The sequence below is a fragment of the Eurytemora carolleeae genome, unplaced genomic scaffold, assembly GCF_000591075.1.
Source record: "Eurytemora carolleeae unplaced genomic scaffold, Eaff_2.0 scaffold1322, whole genome shotgun sequence".
NCBI lineage: Eukaryota > Metazoa > Arthropoda > Copepoda > Calanoida > Temoridae > Eurytemora > Eurytemora carolleeae.
In genome coordinates, this window is record NW_019397207.1 from 1 (window position 1) to 15874 (window position 15874).

A 15874-nucleotide genomic window follows, 5' to 3' on the forward strand; every position below is an offset into this window, starting at 1 on the left:
GGGGGGGGGGAGGCAAAATGGGGTTGATTGCGAACGAAGGGTAAAAATAATGACAAACAAAATGCTATTTACAGACGCAGGAAAGATCAAAACATCATTTTCCTGCTACAATATGAACAATCCATTTAATGTACGATGTTTAGGTACTGGAGAACGGTTGGGTTTAGTCACCCTCCATGGAACTAATCTTTCACCAGGAAATTGTCAGTATTTATCTCTTAGAATCCGCCATTAAAGGGGGTTCTCACCTTTTACTAAAAGGCTCTCAATGTATCATTAAAGAATTTAGAATCACAACTACATGCCTCTGTTACAGATATTTATGAAAGTTATCATCAATATCTTTGAGCTTCGGTCAAGGCTTATAATCAGGGTTTCCAGTGAACAAAACTTTCGCTTAAAAAGTTTTGCTTTTGTAGTGCGCACATTTTTTCGCGCGAAATTTTGCATTTATTTATTTCGCGAGGGCCTCTTTCATATTAAAATTGCACTTATTTCACCTTAAATTTGATCCTATGGGTGTACTTTCTAGCCCCCCCCCTATATTCAAGGTGTTGGAGCGCTAAAAAGGTTCCGCAAAAACGTAAGAAAGTTAAATATTTTAAATCAAACTCTTCAGTATTTTTCTAATCTCAACCAAAACTTTTAATTGATTAATTTAAGAGGGAGAGTACAATACAATATATATATATATATATATGCAGAGTGTCCCAATAAACATGGGAATTCAGTGACGAATTCGATATCGTCTTTGTTATAAGTTAGCATTGCAATACCTAATCCAAAAAGTCATATCATTATTATGTCTGCTAGAGTTTATTTTATGAAAACGGTAAATGGTTGTAAAGATGTGTCTATAATGTCTCTGAAAGATGAACAATGAAGACGGACAAGTTTACTCTGTTTGTATACTGCAATTTTCTTGTTTTACTAAGTACAACCGTATGCAGTCAAAGCATAAACAAACAAATTGTAAACTTAGCAGACGAAAATCTTACAGATTACAGCTTTCTCAGTAGGTATCACTATACTAGATCAAAGAAATATTTAAAAAGACGATATCGAATTTGTCACTGAATTCCCATGTTTGTTGGGACGTATTATCAGAGTTTAGCAAAACTGAATTGAGTTACTGTCCCAAATTCAAATTTTCTAATCCCTATAATTTTGCAACCTGATGCAAACCTTTGATATTATAAACTTAGACTATTTAATCTCACAGAATTCATAGCTTCTAAAGTATCAAAGTTCTACGGCATTGGGTTGCAAAACAATATGGTTTGGGTAAACACTGAGTTCCCTTCTTTATTTACTCCTAAAATTGTCAAAAATATAAAAAAAAGACTTAGATTCGAGTAATCAGTTCCGTTGTATTTTATTGAGATCTACGGAGCTCCTAATCAAATATGTTCCAGTAAAATCTCAAATAATTGCCTCCTTATATCCCTTGTCGTACATTCCGGTTCCTTTTATGTCCTGTAAACGTCAAATCAAGATCTCAGAAAAATGGGAATTTTCCAATAAACATCTTCAAGTCAGTTCTTTCTATTTTATAATAATGATACCTTCCTTTTCCTTCCAACTTTACCCAGAGAGAAGATTAGACTTTAGAAGCTTAAACAAGATTAATCAATTTGCTCTCTAGCCTTGCGGAGTGCAACAATCGGAAAACTTTTTCGTTGATTTACTTTCGACAACTCTTGATGTTAGGATATGGAGACAATTAAAGGCCATATTTAATCAAATGTTGTTCCTGAGGTTACACCTTTTGAATTTTAATTAACTTTAGAGGTCGCTTATCCATTTGCTAATCCATATATTGTGTAGTTTGGTCCCTCTGTAAATATTTCTAAGGCCAACCAGTTATTAATTATTCACGGGTGGTGGATTAGCGCCAGTTTACCAAAAGTTTAGACCTCTAAAAGTAATTATTTTGAAAAACCAAATTTCCAGTTTTGAAGTAAAAAAATTGTTTTGCACCATTTTCGCTTTGCGGGAAAAGTTTTGAGAATATAAACTCTGAGGATTGTTTAATCAGGAAGCCAATTACAGTTGGTTGTGTATTCTTCCAACAGTAAAGGTAAGGATTAATTAAGAGTAAAGTTTTTAGCTCTATAGATTAGTTGGATTAACTTGGGATTGTATATACATACAATACCCTCATTCGAAGATCTTTACAAACATGGCTAAAGGGACTAATGACGGTATTTCAAGTGACCCCTCTTTGAAGAACTTTTGTTGGGCCTAATAAGATAAGCATTGATCTCACTTTCACGCTACTCAAAGGAATTGAGTCTGTGTCTGTCACAAACTATGATTTTCTAATCTCTACATCTTTGTAGTCCAATGCCGTAGACCTTCAAACTATGAATTCTGATAGATAAAAAATTTAAGCTTGAAATATTAAAGGTATACACCATCAGGTGGAAAAAATATAGGTATTAGAAAATCAGAGTTTGTTACAAAGACTCAATTCCTTTGTTGACTTTTATGACTAACTAAAAGCGTCATGTAATGTAATTTCAAGCGACACTTCATTTATAGAGCGGGGCATGTCGGATTCACTTAACGATACCCAATAAAGCTTTTTCTTATAGTATTAATTTAGATTTTCTTGTAGATCATTTTCAAATTTTTTCAATTGTGGTTTCTCTACAAAAGGGAAATTATCACATTATCAAATTCCACATTATGGACTTAATAAAGATTACATGCGTAACGTTGTTTTTAAATGTAAGATAACTTGAAATTACACCAGTTCCTTCAAGCCCTTCACTTCAAGCCGAAAACTGAATTTTTGTACCTTCTGACTGATTCATCAAGAATAATGCCTGAATGCCTTATTTTATGTATAAGTTTATTGCTTTCTACGTGAATTTCGAAATACAATTTGAAATTTTGCAAATTTTTATATTTTTGAAGCAAACTCCAAGGGCTTTCCATAGATGTCTGAAATGCTATCACAAGTAAGTTTTGTGCAGAGGCTCTAGCTAGACGTCAATATGTTAAAATTTTCACAGACAGTTCCTATAATTGATTTTAAAACTAATTCTTTTCCCAGATGTTGTCAGCGCCCCGCCCCGCTGTCTGAAAACTGAAATAACAATCTAAATTTTGCATGTTTCTGCAACAAACTTTGAAAACATTGCAGAGAAATAACAGAATTTTAGCAAAAAACATTTTTAAAATTAAAATATTTTTTTCTCTGTTAGGGAGAAGTCAGGTTGTTAAACTGGACGGGTATACATTGGATAAGGATTACGCAAATAAAGGTATGTTTGTAAAAATTTAAGATTTGATTACATCCTTTAATTTAGAATTTATTTTCTTTGCTAACTTATATATATTTGCAATGGTGTAAATCCTCGATATTTGTATGTAATAGAATAGAATTCATATATTGCAATATCCAAGGGTTACGGCGGCATCAGTTTCCAAAGATAAAAAATCTAAATTTCCTTCCGCATTTACTGAACTTTTTATAATTTTTTTAAAAATTTTATTTGAAATAGTTTATATTTAATTTGGCATTGTTTAATGCGAGTACAGTTTTTTGTCTTGTTAACAAAATTAATCAAGTTTGACATTACTATATATTTATAATTTTTATTATTTTCAGTTTTAGAGCCTCCCGTGGAATTTCAGTTTGAACATGTAAGTATTAAAAATAAGCAAAAAGAAAGTAATGCATGAGCCTTGAATATGACAAAATTATAGATTTTACCCTTTTTATCAATATAATGTAAAATAAAAAACCAAGGAAGGTTTACCCTGCAGGAACCATCAAATCTGTTTTTGTTATTTGCTCGTCTGTTTGTGTGATTAGAACATAATTTTAATCAAAGCTGCAGGTTCCCATAAGCTAGTTCATCATTAAATAAAATGAGAATATTGTTTGAATTTAAAAGTTAATATTATTATTATGTTTGACTCCAGGTACCGAATCTAAGCGTGGTCTTTGTATCTCTAACTGTAACAATCCTAATCTTGGTGATATCAATGTTCCTTATATCTGCGTATAGAAGGTCTCAGGCTAACAGTCGCACTGCTCAAAAGGTATGTCAGAAGATAAGGGCTGGGCACTAGGCATCATTAATATTGGAGCTGAGCCAACCGCCCGCAGGGTATTTGTACATTATGTATAATGCGATTAAAACAAACTTCAAAATCGTTCATTCGGAATTTCGATTCGACGATTTGATGTTGGAGAAATCCCTACTGAGTACATAAGCCTCCAAAATAAAAATTTCAAATAATTTTTATGTTATACATAATTTTCTTGAAAATTTTATGCTGGATTCAAATTCAAAAACCATCAAAAATTTTTTTTTTTCAAAATTCATTTAGAAATTCAAATTTAGCATAAAATATTCAAGAAAAACAGGTGTAACATGTTATTCTAAATTTTTTTATTGATTTCTCCGATATTAAATCGTCGGATTGCAACCGTAAGGACGTTTTTAAATTTTTGTTTGTTCCCACTTTAGGTCTCAACTACATGCACAAACCCCGTTAGCCGGTTGGCTGATTTATAAAAAAAGCATAAATCAATCGACATTTCTAATTGAAACTGTTCATTCCAAAGTGTTTTGCTCTATTTATCTTTCTTTATAGAATGGCTTTAACGTCCAAAAAAATTATGAGAGGTTTCGTAATTTTTGTCTTTTTTTATGGTCTTTATTTAGCTAATCTACGGTCTACAATTGTATTTTCTCTGGTCTGAAATAGACTAAAAAGCTAAAGAAAAAGGTCCAATTTAGGTCGTGAAAAAAATAACAGAAATAAAAACATGTCCACCTTTGTAAGAGTAAAAATGTGATGTTTAAAAAAGTAAAAAAAGGAGGTTAGTGAATTTTGCTAACGATGCTGTCGTTGATGGGAAATTAAGTTTAATTATCACAAAAAAACTATCGTTTCCCGAACTGGCGCCCTGGCCAGGTTCGTCGATGCAAAAATCAACTTTTGCTACAGATTCACGTACAAAGTATAGTTTTTCACAAAAAAGAAGTTTTTGTTAAATATTTGTATCAAAACTCAAATTACAAGTGTATTATTTGTTTGCGAAAAGAAAATCACTTTTATTTTCTCTCTCTTTTCTTGTTTCCCAACTTTTATCTGTTTCAGATAATATATATTTTATGAGAAGGTTTAACTACTGTTTGGGGGTTTGAGAACTTATACTTCTTAAATACTACAATAACATACAGAGTGTCCAACAATAATGGAGAATAAAGGAGGAAAAAATGATGACAAGAATAATTAAAATAGATTTTTTGTATGATTTGTACCCAATAATTAAAAAAAAATTAAATTTAGAAAGAAATAAGTGTAAAAAAATAATAGAACCCTTAAATAATCTTATAAAAATACTAGCTCTCGAAAAAATGCACAACTATTGCTATGCAAGATTCTAATCTATATATATATATATAATAAGATGTCCGTACTCCGTACACCTTTATTTTTTCAACCTTTAAATTCTCTTAAATCAAATAATCTAAGGTTGAAATATAAAAAACATCAGGTGGCAAAGATAGAGGAGTTAGAAAAATTGAGTTTGTGGCAAAACTCAGTTTCTTTGAATTATTCTTCTGATATCTTTAACAGCAGAGAAAATAAAAATAATTAGATTTCCTGCTGAAACTTTTTTTTGCCGTGCAACAAAACAAATCGGGAATTTTGCAGACAAGTTACTAAGCCACGGATACAATTTTGCACTATATTTCAAATATTGCAAATTTGAAATGAACATTTCAAATTTCTAGTACGGGCCATATTTGACGTCATTTGCATTCAGCTTGCTTCTAAACAAATATATTTTCAGGGATCTGCTGAAAGAAGGGATCACCAAATTCAGGTAAATCTCAAAAATTGTTTCTTTAAAATTTACCTTTTAGTTTTCGATCCTTTTTATTTCCTAAAATTGGATGCAGACATACATTTAAACGTTTCTTTAAATATGGACAATACATGATGCTAACAATATTACTTTTCTTTTTCAAAGAGTTTTTTTACAGGATTTTGGAATTCAACGAAGTCCAGATATTATTAAGGACACGCCAGGTAAATTTAGTTAAAAATATAATTTTAAGTATCATCTAAATATTTTTGAATATTTTGCCAATTTCAAATTTTAAAAAGAATGTTCTTTGCCTTTGCTTTCTCTCTAAGGCTTTATAATAATCTATAAATGTAATTATCCAACATTTGAATTATCCACATGAGATATAGTTTTGCATGGATAATATTCTGATATATGTCCTACAAAGTAGGGACCTAATTTATAAACCTCGCTATCGACCCAAAAACTATAAAGATATGATAATTATCCAATTCCTTTTAAAGCCGTTAAATATCTATTTTACTTTCTTATATTGAAGAGAGAGAACAGTTAACCCTATTTAGTCTGACGTCTGGTTTACTGCCTGGCTGCCTGGGGGGGGGGGGGTCAAATAGCTCCCCTACAAATCTATAACATTTGATACATTTTTGGAAAGCCCTTGGGCTCTATTTCAATAATCTGCAAAAAAATGGCAAATTTGCAAAAAACCAAGTATTTATTACGAAATCAAGTAATTAAGCAAAAAAATTGTGCAAACAAAAATCGCGCAAAGACTTAAGTGAAGAGCATGGGTAAGTTAGAAAAGCCAGAAAATTTTAGCTCCCTTGCGGAAATATTTTTTGAGTTATAGCAAAAAAACAATAGGGGGTGTCAAATCGCCCCCCCCCCCCTGGCCGAATAGGGTTCAAAGGACTGTAAGCGTAATTTCAAGTAACCCTCCATGCAAGTTGGCAAGGCCCAATTTGCAACGTTACACTTGAAAACTTTGTCTGAACAAGTAGGAATTAAATATCAATGTTTTTGTTTTTTTAGAATGTTCATTTCATTTATGGGTTATCTACGTGACTTGTACATTCCTTGGTTATAAGAAGCAATGGGGAAACTCACAGAAATTATCACTTTTCGAGTCAGAAAAACGACGTTATCTTCGACATTTTTAATCAAATTATTGTTTCAAGAGTACCGTGGCCAATCAGACATTGCCATCTTTGCATAAAGGTTCAATTGGAAATTACGCGTATAGTTCCTTTAACCTTTTATCATGTCCATATCATGTTTACAGATAAAATATTAATTAAGAAATATCTAAAATCGATGTTGTTTGTTTAAACATATTATTATTTTAGAGGATAGCGGTCTAAACTTTCAGGATATTAATTCCAAGGTAAACTGTTTTCAATTATTTCAAGTTTTATACATGACATAATATTTTAATCAAGAATTTTCTTGTCCAGAAATATGAAATAGTTTCACCCTTAATTTAATCTTAATATGACATTGTCTTATTTTTGACAATATTTGATATTCTAGAAGATGAACACAAAAACTGTCTCCTCACCCCCGGAGGGAGGATTTAGTGCCGGGAATCATGGTAAAATGGATTTCAGATTTTTAGAAAATATACTTACTTTATTTTCTTAGTAATTTTGATATATTACACTTTTTTAGAAAAATATAAAGACACAAATATCAAATAATTTTTAGCAGTTTGTTTAAACCGGTTTTTGTCTCATTAAAAGGGAAAATAGTGCTAAATTGAATTCATACCTGAGTAACAATGGGGAAGATATCGCATTTTTCTATCTTGGAAAGAGATTCTGTCAGTTTTCTTCCATTTTTAGCTGCGTACATCCGAAACTAACTATTGAAGATTGATTGTAATTAGAAATTTTGAATGTTCAGATCGGAAAACAAGAATTCTTTATCGTTGTTAATCTGTCACGAACAATTTTAATGGAGGGTCACTTAAAATTTAATCAACATTCCCTTTAAGAACATTTATATTCTTTTCTCCATTGTCCAGTTTTTTATCTAATTTTATTAAATATCTTTTTTATCTTTAGTTCTTAGTTTTATTGTATAGAGTGGGATGAGACCCTGTACTATGGTCATCAGAACAGACAAACACCACAATCACACGAGCACGTACTTTCAAGAGGTATTAGTTCTTTTATACAGGGTTGCCCACAAAGAATGAAACTTCAGAGACGATCTGTAGGAATTTAAACTGTTTGGTTTTTCTTGGTTTGTTTGCAACTGCAAACTTCTTTATTGCTTTAGCCAACCATGAAATAAATTTAATCAGGGCAAAAGTCTGAATTTAACTTTTTGATCGTGCAGGTAACCCTCCACGCATAATTTGGCTTGTCTGTATGTTTGTCAAAACAGCTGAACTGATAAACTGTCTAACATTTTTGTTGTTACTCCCCTGACCCCAGAGATAATATTTTAAAAGCTTAAACCAGAGTAAAACCCGGTCTTTGCGTCTGCTTAGACCCAAGTAAAGCTCAAGTCAAGACCCAGGTTTTGGATGGCCTTGAGTTTAGTAAAAACCAACTATTTTGGATTTTTCTCAGCAGCTGATGATCGTGAATTTCGTAAAATCTTTTATATTTGTACATTTAAAATCTCGAAATTATTTGTAGTGTCAAATTTAATTAATTTTATAAAATAAACATACTATGAAAATAATGTATCCACATAAAGATTGAATTTTCGAAATTTTACATCTCCTTATCACAGCTGATCTGACGGCATTCTGTCTGCTACAGAGAGAAAGCTTGCTAAACAGTCTATCATTGGTGGACTCAGAACCAATCCTGACTTGGGTCCTACTCCTATCTAAGCCCGAGTTTGGGTTTTACTCGGGTTTAAGCTTTTAAAATCTCATCTCAGAGAAGGTGTTTGGCTGATTTTAATTTTAAAGTTTTACCGCAAAATAATTTCAATTTAAATAAAAGTTTTATATCCCTTAAAACACATAAAATATGTAATAAATCAGAAACAAAAAGGTAAGATTATTATCAGAGCCTAATATTTTGGCCAGTATGCAAACAAAATATTGGTAGATTTTAAAGGAAGATCATTGTGAGTCCTAGACTACAACTTTTCCGTAGCTTCCAATCCAATCATGTGTCAGTGAGACGAGGGAGGGAACCCCTGGTCGCCATGAGCCTATGCGATGCAGACTCGAGCCTCCCATATTTGCCAGGCAGACTGAACCTCCACCATGCACTAAGAGCCTCCGCTTTTTAGTAAACGAGCCTCCCTTTACAGTAAACGAGTCTCCGCTATACAGAACAGTTTCTTAAAAACTCTTGGTTTTGAAATTGAGGAAAGAATTGTTTGTATTTTTTCAGACAAAGTGCCATTAAAAGTTTATCAGATCAAAAGTATCAATCAATTATTATAAATAGTGACTAGTAAAGTAGTTTATAAAACTTGAAACATTTTTTACGCAAAAGGAAAAAATTATTTTATTTGATATTTTATAATCTTTGATTTAAGTGTTACCTTTTTTTGAAATTTTTATCAGATTACGATTAAAAAAAATTTGGCATCGACAAATAATCTGTGTAAGAAATGTTTTATTTTCAAATATAAATCTTATAAACCACTTTATAAGTTAAGATAAGTTACAAATTATGACAATCAATAAACAACATTAATCTTAAGTAAAATTCCTGTGCCAACATTTAAACAAAATGAAAACATTCTTTATTACATGTTTAAACCAAGAATTATAAGGAAGCTGTGCTTAGTATCAGAGACTTATATACTGCATAGCGGAGGCTCTTCCTGCACATGGTGGAGGCTCGGTCTGCCTAGCAAATATTAAAGGCTCATAGCGTCCGGGGATTCCCTCCCTCTTGAGTATTTTTGCGTATATTCAGAACAAATAGATTTCTTACACAAGACACTATTTTTCTGTCAAATTAAATTATCCAATCAGAGAAAAAATACGCATTTAGCTAAACAGTAAACAAAATCCTCTAGTAATTTTAAAAATAGACTGACCTGCAATCTACATATATTAACAGTGAGGTTTTACACACTTTTTATAGAACATGTAAAATAAGTCTTTTGCCCTTTAGAAAGCAATTTTTTACAAATTTTAAATGTAGATTAAACAATATTTTTGTTATTTAAGGTTTTCCTATCGGAGAGGACCCCAAAGATCAACCCGCCTGGGGAGAAATTACAGGTTTTACTATTTGAATTTGAATTTTTTGGAGTTTTAAACCCATATTAAGTGGGGGGGGGGGCAGGTAAAACACCTGTTTCAGATGTTTAACTAATGTTTTTTGTAAACATTAAGTGTACAATGGGTTGCGGCATACACTAATGTACTGTAGGTGTACTAGGTAGAGGTATGCACTAATTATATTTACTTTGGTGTACTATATAGAGGTATACACTAATGTACTTTAGGTGTACTAGGTAAAGGTATGCACTAATCATATTTACTTTGGTGTACTATATAGAGGTATACACTAATGTACTGTAGGTGTACTAGGTATAGGTATGCACTAATAATAATTACTTTTGTGTACTATATTTAGGTATACACTAATGTACTGTAGGTGTACTAGGTAGAGGTATGCACAAATTCTATTTACTTTGGTGTACTATATAGAGGTATACACTAATGTACTGTAGGTGTACTAGGTATAGGTATGCACTAATTATAATTACTTTGGTGTACTATATAGAGGTATACATACACTAATGTACTGTAGGTGTACTAGGTATAGGTATGCACTAATAATAATTACTTTTGTGTACTATATTTAGGTATACACTAATGTACTGTAGGTGTACTAGGTAGAGGTATGCACAAATTCTATTTACTTTGGTGTACTATATAGAGGTATACACTAATGTAATATAGGTGTACTAGGTATAGGTATGCACTAATTATAATTACTTTGGTGTACTATAAAGAGGCATACACTAATGTACTGTAGGTGTACTAGGTAGAGCTGTGCACTAATTATATTTACTTTGGTGTACTATATAGAGGTATACACTAATGTATCGTTCTCTAGATGTAATATAAATTTGTAAGCTATTATATTATATAATTGTATACCTCTAGTGTACAATTGGCTGTGGGTACACTAAAATACTATACACCAGGTGTACTACTTTGAACTTAAGAAGCACTATCGGTGTACTAAAGGTGTACTAGGATTAAGTATACATTTATTCTTTGTACTGTAGGTGTACTAGATAGGTATACATGAATAGTTTGTACTCTAGACGTACTAGGAAGTGTTGTACACTTTTGTATAGCTGTACTACAGTTGTACTAGAAAATGATGTACACTATTGTATAACTGTACTCTAGGTGAACTATAGGAAATGGTGTACACTATTGTATAACTGTAATCTAGGTGTACTAGGAAATGGTGTACACTATTGAATAACTTTACTCTAGGTGCATTATAGGAAATGGTGTAAACTATTGTATAACTGTACTCTAGGTGCATTATAGGAAATGGTGTACACTATTGTATAACTGTACTCTACGTGCATTATAGGAAACGTTGTAAACTATTGTATAACTGTACTCTAGGTTAAATATAAGGAAATGGTGTAAACTATTGTATAACTGTACTCTAGGTGAACTATAAGGAAATGGTGTAAACTATTGTATAACTGTACTCTAGGTGTACTATAGGAAATTATGTACACTATTGTATAACTGTACTCTTGGTGAACTATAGGAAATGAGTACACTATTGCATAACTGTACTCTAGGTGTACTATAGGAAATGGTGTACACTATTGTATAACTGTACTCTAGGTGAACTATAGGAAAAGGTGTACACTATTTTATAACTGTACTCTAGGTGTTCTATCATGTACAATTACTGACCAATCAGCAGAAAATATGTATTCAGGGAAATTTAAGGATCCTTTGAATATGAAATACAAAATCTTTACAAATATACTACATTCATAGATATGTGTTTTATGTTAAAAATTGGAGTAATTCTTTAAAAGTTGTAAAAATTAACACCTTAATGGGTATTGCATGCAACAAGTGGCCGTTAGATGCCAGTCAAAAACCTTTCATGGAACTGTAGCATGGCGTAACAGGACACTTTATGTCTGCTTAGCCTATCCAGGTAGAGCTTGAGAGTAGTCTGTGTTAGTCGTTACTCTTGGTGTACTCTATTGTATAACTGTACTCTAGGTGTACACTATTGTTTAACTGTACTCTAGGTGTAGACATTTGTATAACTGTACTCTAGGTGTACACTATTGTTTAACTGTACTCTAGGTGTACACTTTTGTATAACTGTACTCTAGGTGTAGACTATTGTAAAACTGTAATCTAGGTTTACNCCTTTTTAAATGTTGTCTCTAGGTGTAGACATTTGTATAACTGTACTCTAGGTGTACACTATTGTTTAACTGTACTCTAGGTGTACACTATTGTATAACTGTACTCTAGGTGTACATTATTGTTTAATTGTACTCTAGGTGTACTCTATGAACCTGCTCAATCTGAATCAATATCTTCTTACAACTACTCACATTTACCACAAAGAATGCAAGGTATAAATAGTTTAAAACAATTTACATAGTACTGTCATAGTTTTTTAAATATAAAGTTCTATTTCTAAATATCAAAAGCTTTTTTCATCATTTTATGTTAAAACAAAGAATCACTGGAATAAATAGATTAAGATACAAAATCGGTTTATTGGGTAAAAACTCTGAAGTTCTAAAAATGGTGAACTCACATTTAGACTTCATAAAAGCGTTTGACTTTTTATGGTTATGAACATATCTTTTTTTCTATCTGAAAGTTAATTATGGACATACAGATTAAAGAAATTGCGGATTTAGAGACAAAGAAGGATCGAAAAAAGCATTTTTTTAGATAGAAAAACAACGATCTCTTCTTCATTTTTAATCAGGCAAAGATTTAAAAAATACCGTTGTTAATCGGACATGTAACTCTTTTAAATGTAATGGAGGGCAGGTGGGTCAACACTCAACAGTAGTGTTAAACATTTGTGTTTATATATTTGTATTGTATTATGTCAGGGGTATAAAGTTTAGAACAGGTCACCCTTTTAGTCCCTAGGGAAGAAAACTTTATACAATAACTAGGGAAGAAGTTGAAAGGGGGAAACAGACCTGGAGGGTAATAAGGATAAAAATAGCTTTCAAAGGCTTATATACAAGAATATTTTATAATATGACCTTTTAGGTTCTCTAGTTTTGATGTAAGGCCATTTATGGGAAAATTAATTTATTTGTTAGATAAATATTTTTTTAATTTAAAAACCTGTTTTGTTCTTCTCTAGAGTTCTCTAAAATAAGAAGCTCTATTATACATGACATCTGTAGTTTATTGTAGAACTTGTTTACATTATGTCCTCGTTATTTAATAATTGAAAAAAAACCTAATTCTGAAAACGTATCCACCCCAAAGTAGGAGATTTGAACGTCGACTTTACGCTCAAACTCGGGATTTACAGATCTTTAAAATGTCTCAAATTCATCCTAAATAATTTTTCCACAACACTGCATACTCAGTTCAACTACCTTACATAGCCGGTCTGTCCCTTTAAGAACCATGCCACTGTGAACTGGACAGAAGGACAAGGTCAAATTTATACTTAATAACTTTTACGACTTTTTGACCTCGTAGCCTTTATAATTTTTGTTTTACGCATAGTGTAAACAAGAAATATAAAGACCAGGAACCGCCATATCTGATGCGTCAAATCTATGTACTGCAGTGGGAGGAGATCAGTGGCAACGCATCATTTATGATGGAAAAGGGCCCAATGCAAGGGGTGGAATAAGAATGTATTGTTATTGTATTTTCCATTTTGACCAGAAACCCAAAAATCATATGTATTCGCTCTAACTTGATATATTAACTTGTTTTTTGTTGGACTGTAATATCACATCAGAGTTTTAGTCCTTTCCCTTCAACTTCTGTCAGGGCACTGGGTTTGTTTACATTCCTCCCACGGAGTACAGTACATAATATGCGTATATCTGAGTTGGGCGATCCTGTATATAGTTCCTTGAGTGTAAAGAAGACAAGTTTATCTGAATGATTATAAATTAGCAATTCAAAACATTTTTGTTCTTCTCAACAGCTTTGTAGTACGAGAAGTAATGATTAAAATAATATGGGATTTCAATCGTACATGCAGTTTACTTTAGTTTATCGTGGTGTAATATTTTAATCTGAAATTATATTTACTTTAGTTTGTCGTGGTGTAATATTTTAATCCGAAATTATATTTACTTTAGTTTGTCGTGGTGTAATAATTTAAACTGAAATTATATTTACTTTAGTTTATCGTGGTGTAATATTTTAATCTGAAATGATATTTACTTTAGTATATCGTGGTGTAATATTTTAATCTGAAATTATATTTACTTTAGTTTATCGTGGTGTAATATTTTAATCTGAAATTATATTTACTTTATTTTAACGTGAACTCTTTAGGTTTACGGCTTGGACTACCGTTACAGTGTACTGCACCTTCAGTTTCCAGGGTCCATCATAGAACTGCTCTACTAGATGAAGACAGAGAAAGCTGTGTTTAAAAATATTTTTAAATCAACAAATATCACAGGGTTCCAATTCTGGTTTTCATGGAGAAAAAAAAAGATATTTCAGTGACAAATTGTAAAAAATGGAACTTTTCAATATTTTCTACTTTTTATTTGATAAGTTTTTTTTACATATATACAAGACGAGTTAGAATAGAATCAATTTTTCTAAAGTGAAAGCTTTCATTGGAGCTAGACAATGTTCCTGAAATAAAAAAATGAAGATAGTTTTAAATATCTTAAACTTATTTTTAACAAAAACTATTGTCAAATTATGTTATATTTTTCTTCACTACAAGAGAAATTTAAAGTTTTACTATTTTATTTTATTATCTTAATATTCATCGTTTCATTTAATCAATAAATCTTATCANCCATAGTGAACACTTATTTTACGCGGGCTGATCTTGCTTCCTTTTTTTCCTTAGGCTTAACTATTTGGTTTGGTTGATAATATGATTTTTAATAATCGCATGAAGCGTTGATTTGCCAATGACTTGTAGAAAGCTGGATTTTCAAACATAATTCAGTTATGTTCTTTAGAAATTGGGACCGGTACAACGAAATCTTCATGCACTGGCCCGACTGATCGTACGTATCTTAAACATTTTTCCAACCCAAATATTTTTAGATACCAAACGTAAACAAACTCCAAGTGATATGGGTAATGCGTTACGTAAAATTTTATATTATACATGGTTTTCAAACGTTCAAAAGAAACCATTTATTTTCTATCAATTCTAGAAAGTGAATACTGATATTTCTAAAACTTAAAACAGCTTGCAATACAAGTGTTTAACAATTCAAAGCACTTTTGTAGAGTAATGAGAATAAGTCATAAAACCTTGATTAGTCAAACGTTAAAGGGATACCGTTGTCAATCAGGCATTGCCTTCTTTGCATGGAGGCTCACTTGGAATTACGCTTACAGTCCTTTTTAAATGTTGTGTAACTATAACTGGGAAACTAGTAAACAGTGACTTCACAGCGATCTGACGATTGCAAGCTTGAACACGAAAATCGATGGGACTAAAATTGTCAAAAAATATCAATAAAACCAAAAGCTTTATAATTCTAAAATGCGCAGGTCTCTGGGGCAAAACAAATCATAGGCAAATCTCAGACCAAAAAGTGTTATGACACTTTTAAGTCACGCAATTATTACGCAAGTTGTTTTCGAGCAGTCTATATTTATGTGAGATTGTTACTTCACACATTAACCAAACAATGCCCAGCGAGGTGTTTAAAAATATTAGTTGTAATATTGTAATATTTCTGTGACTTTCGTCAAATAAACAAAACTGTTTTTAGATATAAAACCATTGGTATATCAGTAATCTGTTATCCAAAGGTATAAACGGTAACATTCTAGACAGCCAAGTTCACATGATATTAATTTAATAACAGTCCCTTTATATAAACTGATATCCCTAAAAT

General features: G+C 31.6%; 1 protein-coding gene across 1 annotated transcript; it reads left to right on the forward strand.

The window, feature by feature from the left end:
* Positions 1-141: 141 nt before the first annotated feature.
* LOC111712732 (uncharacterized) lies at positions 142-14810 on the forward strand (the record flags this gene model as incomplete). The annotated part of the gene is given in 13 exon segments (XM_023487437.1): positions 142-197; positions 2039-2080; positions 3213-3272; positions 3620-3654; positions 3937-4056; positions 5825-5857; positions 6018-6063; positions 7189-7226; positions 7373-7433; positions 7926-8000; positions 9993-10046; positions 12335-12409; positions 14331-14810. Coding segments are annotated over 13 exon segments (796 nt in total), but the record flags the coding sequence as incomplete, so codon positions are not given.
* Positions 14811-15874: the final 1064 nt, after the last annotated feature.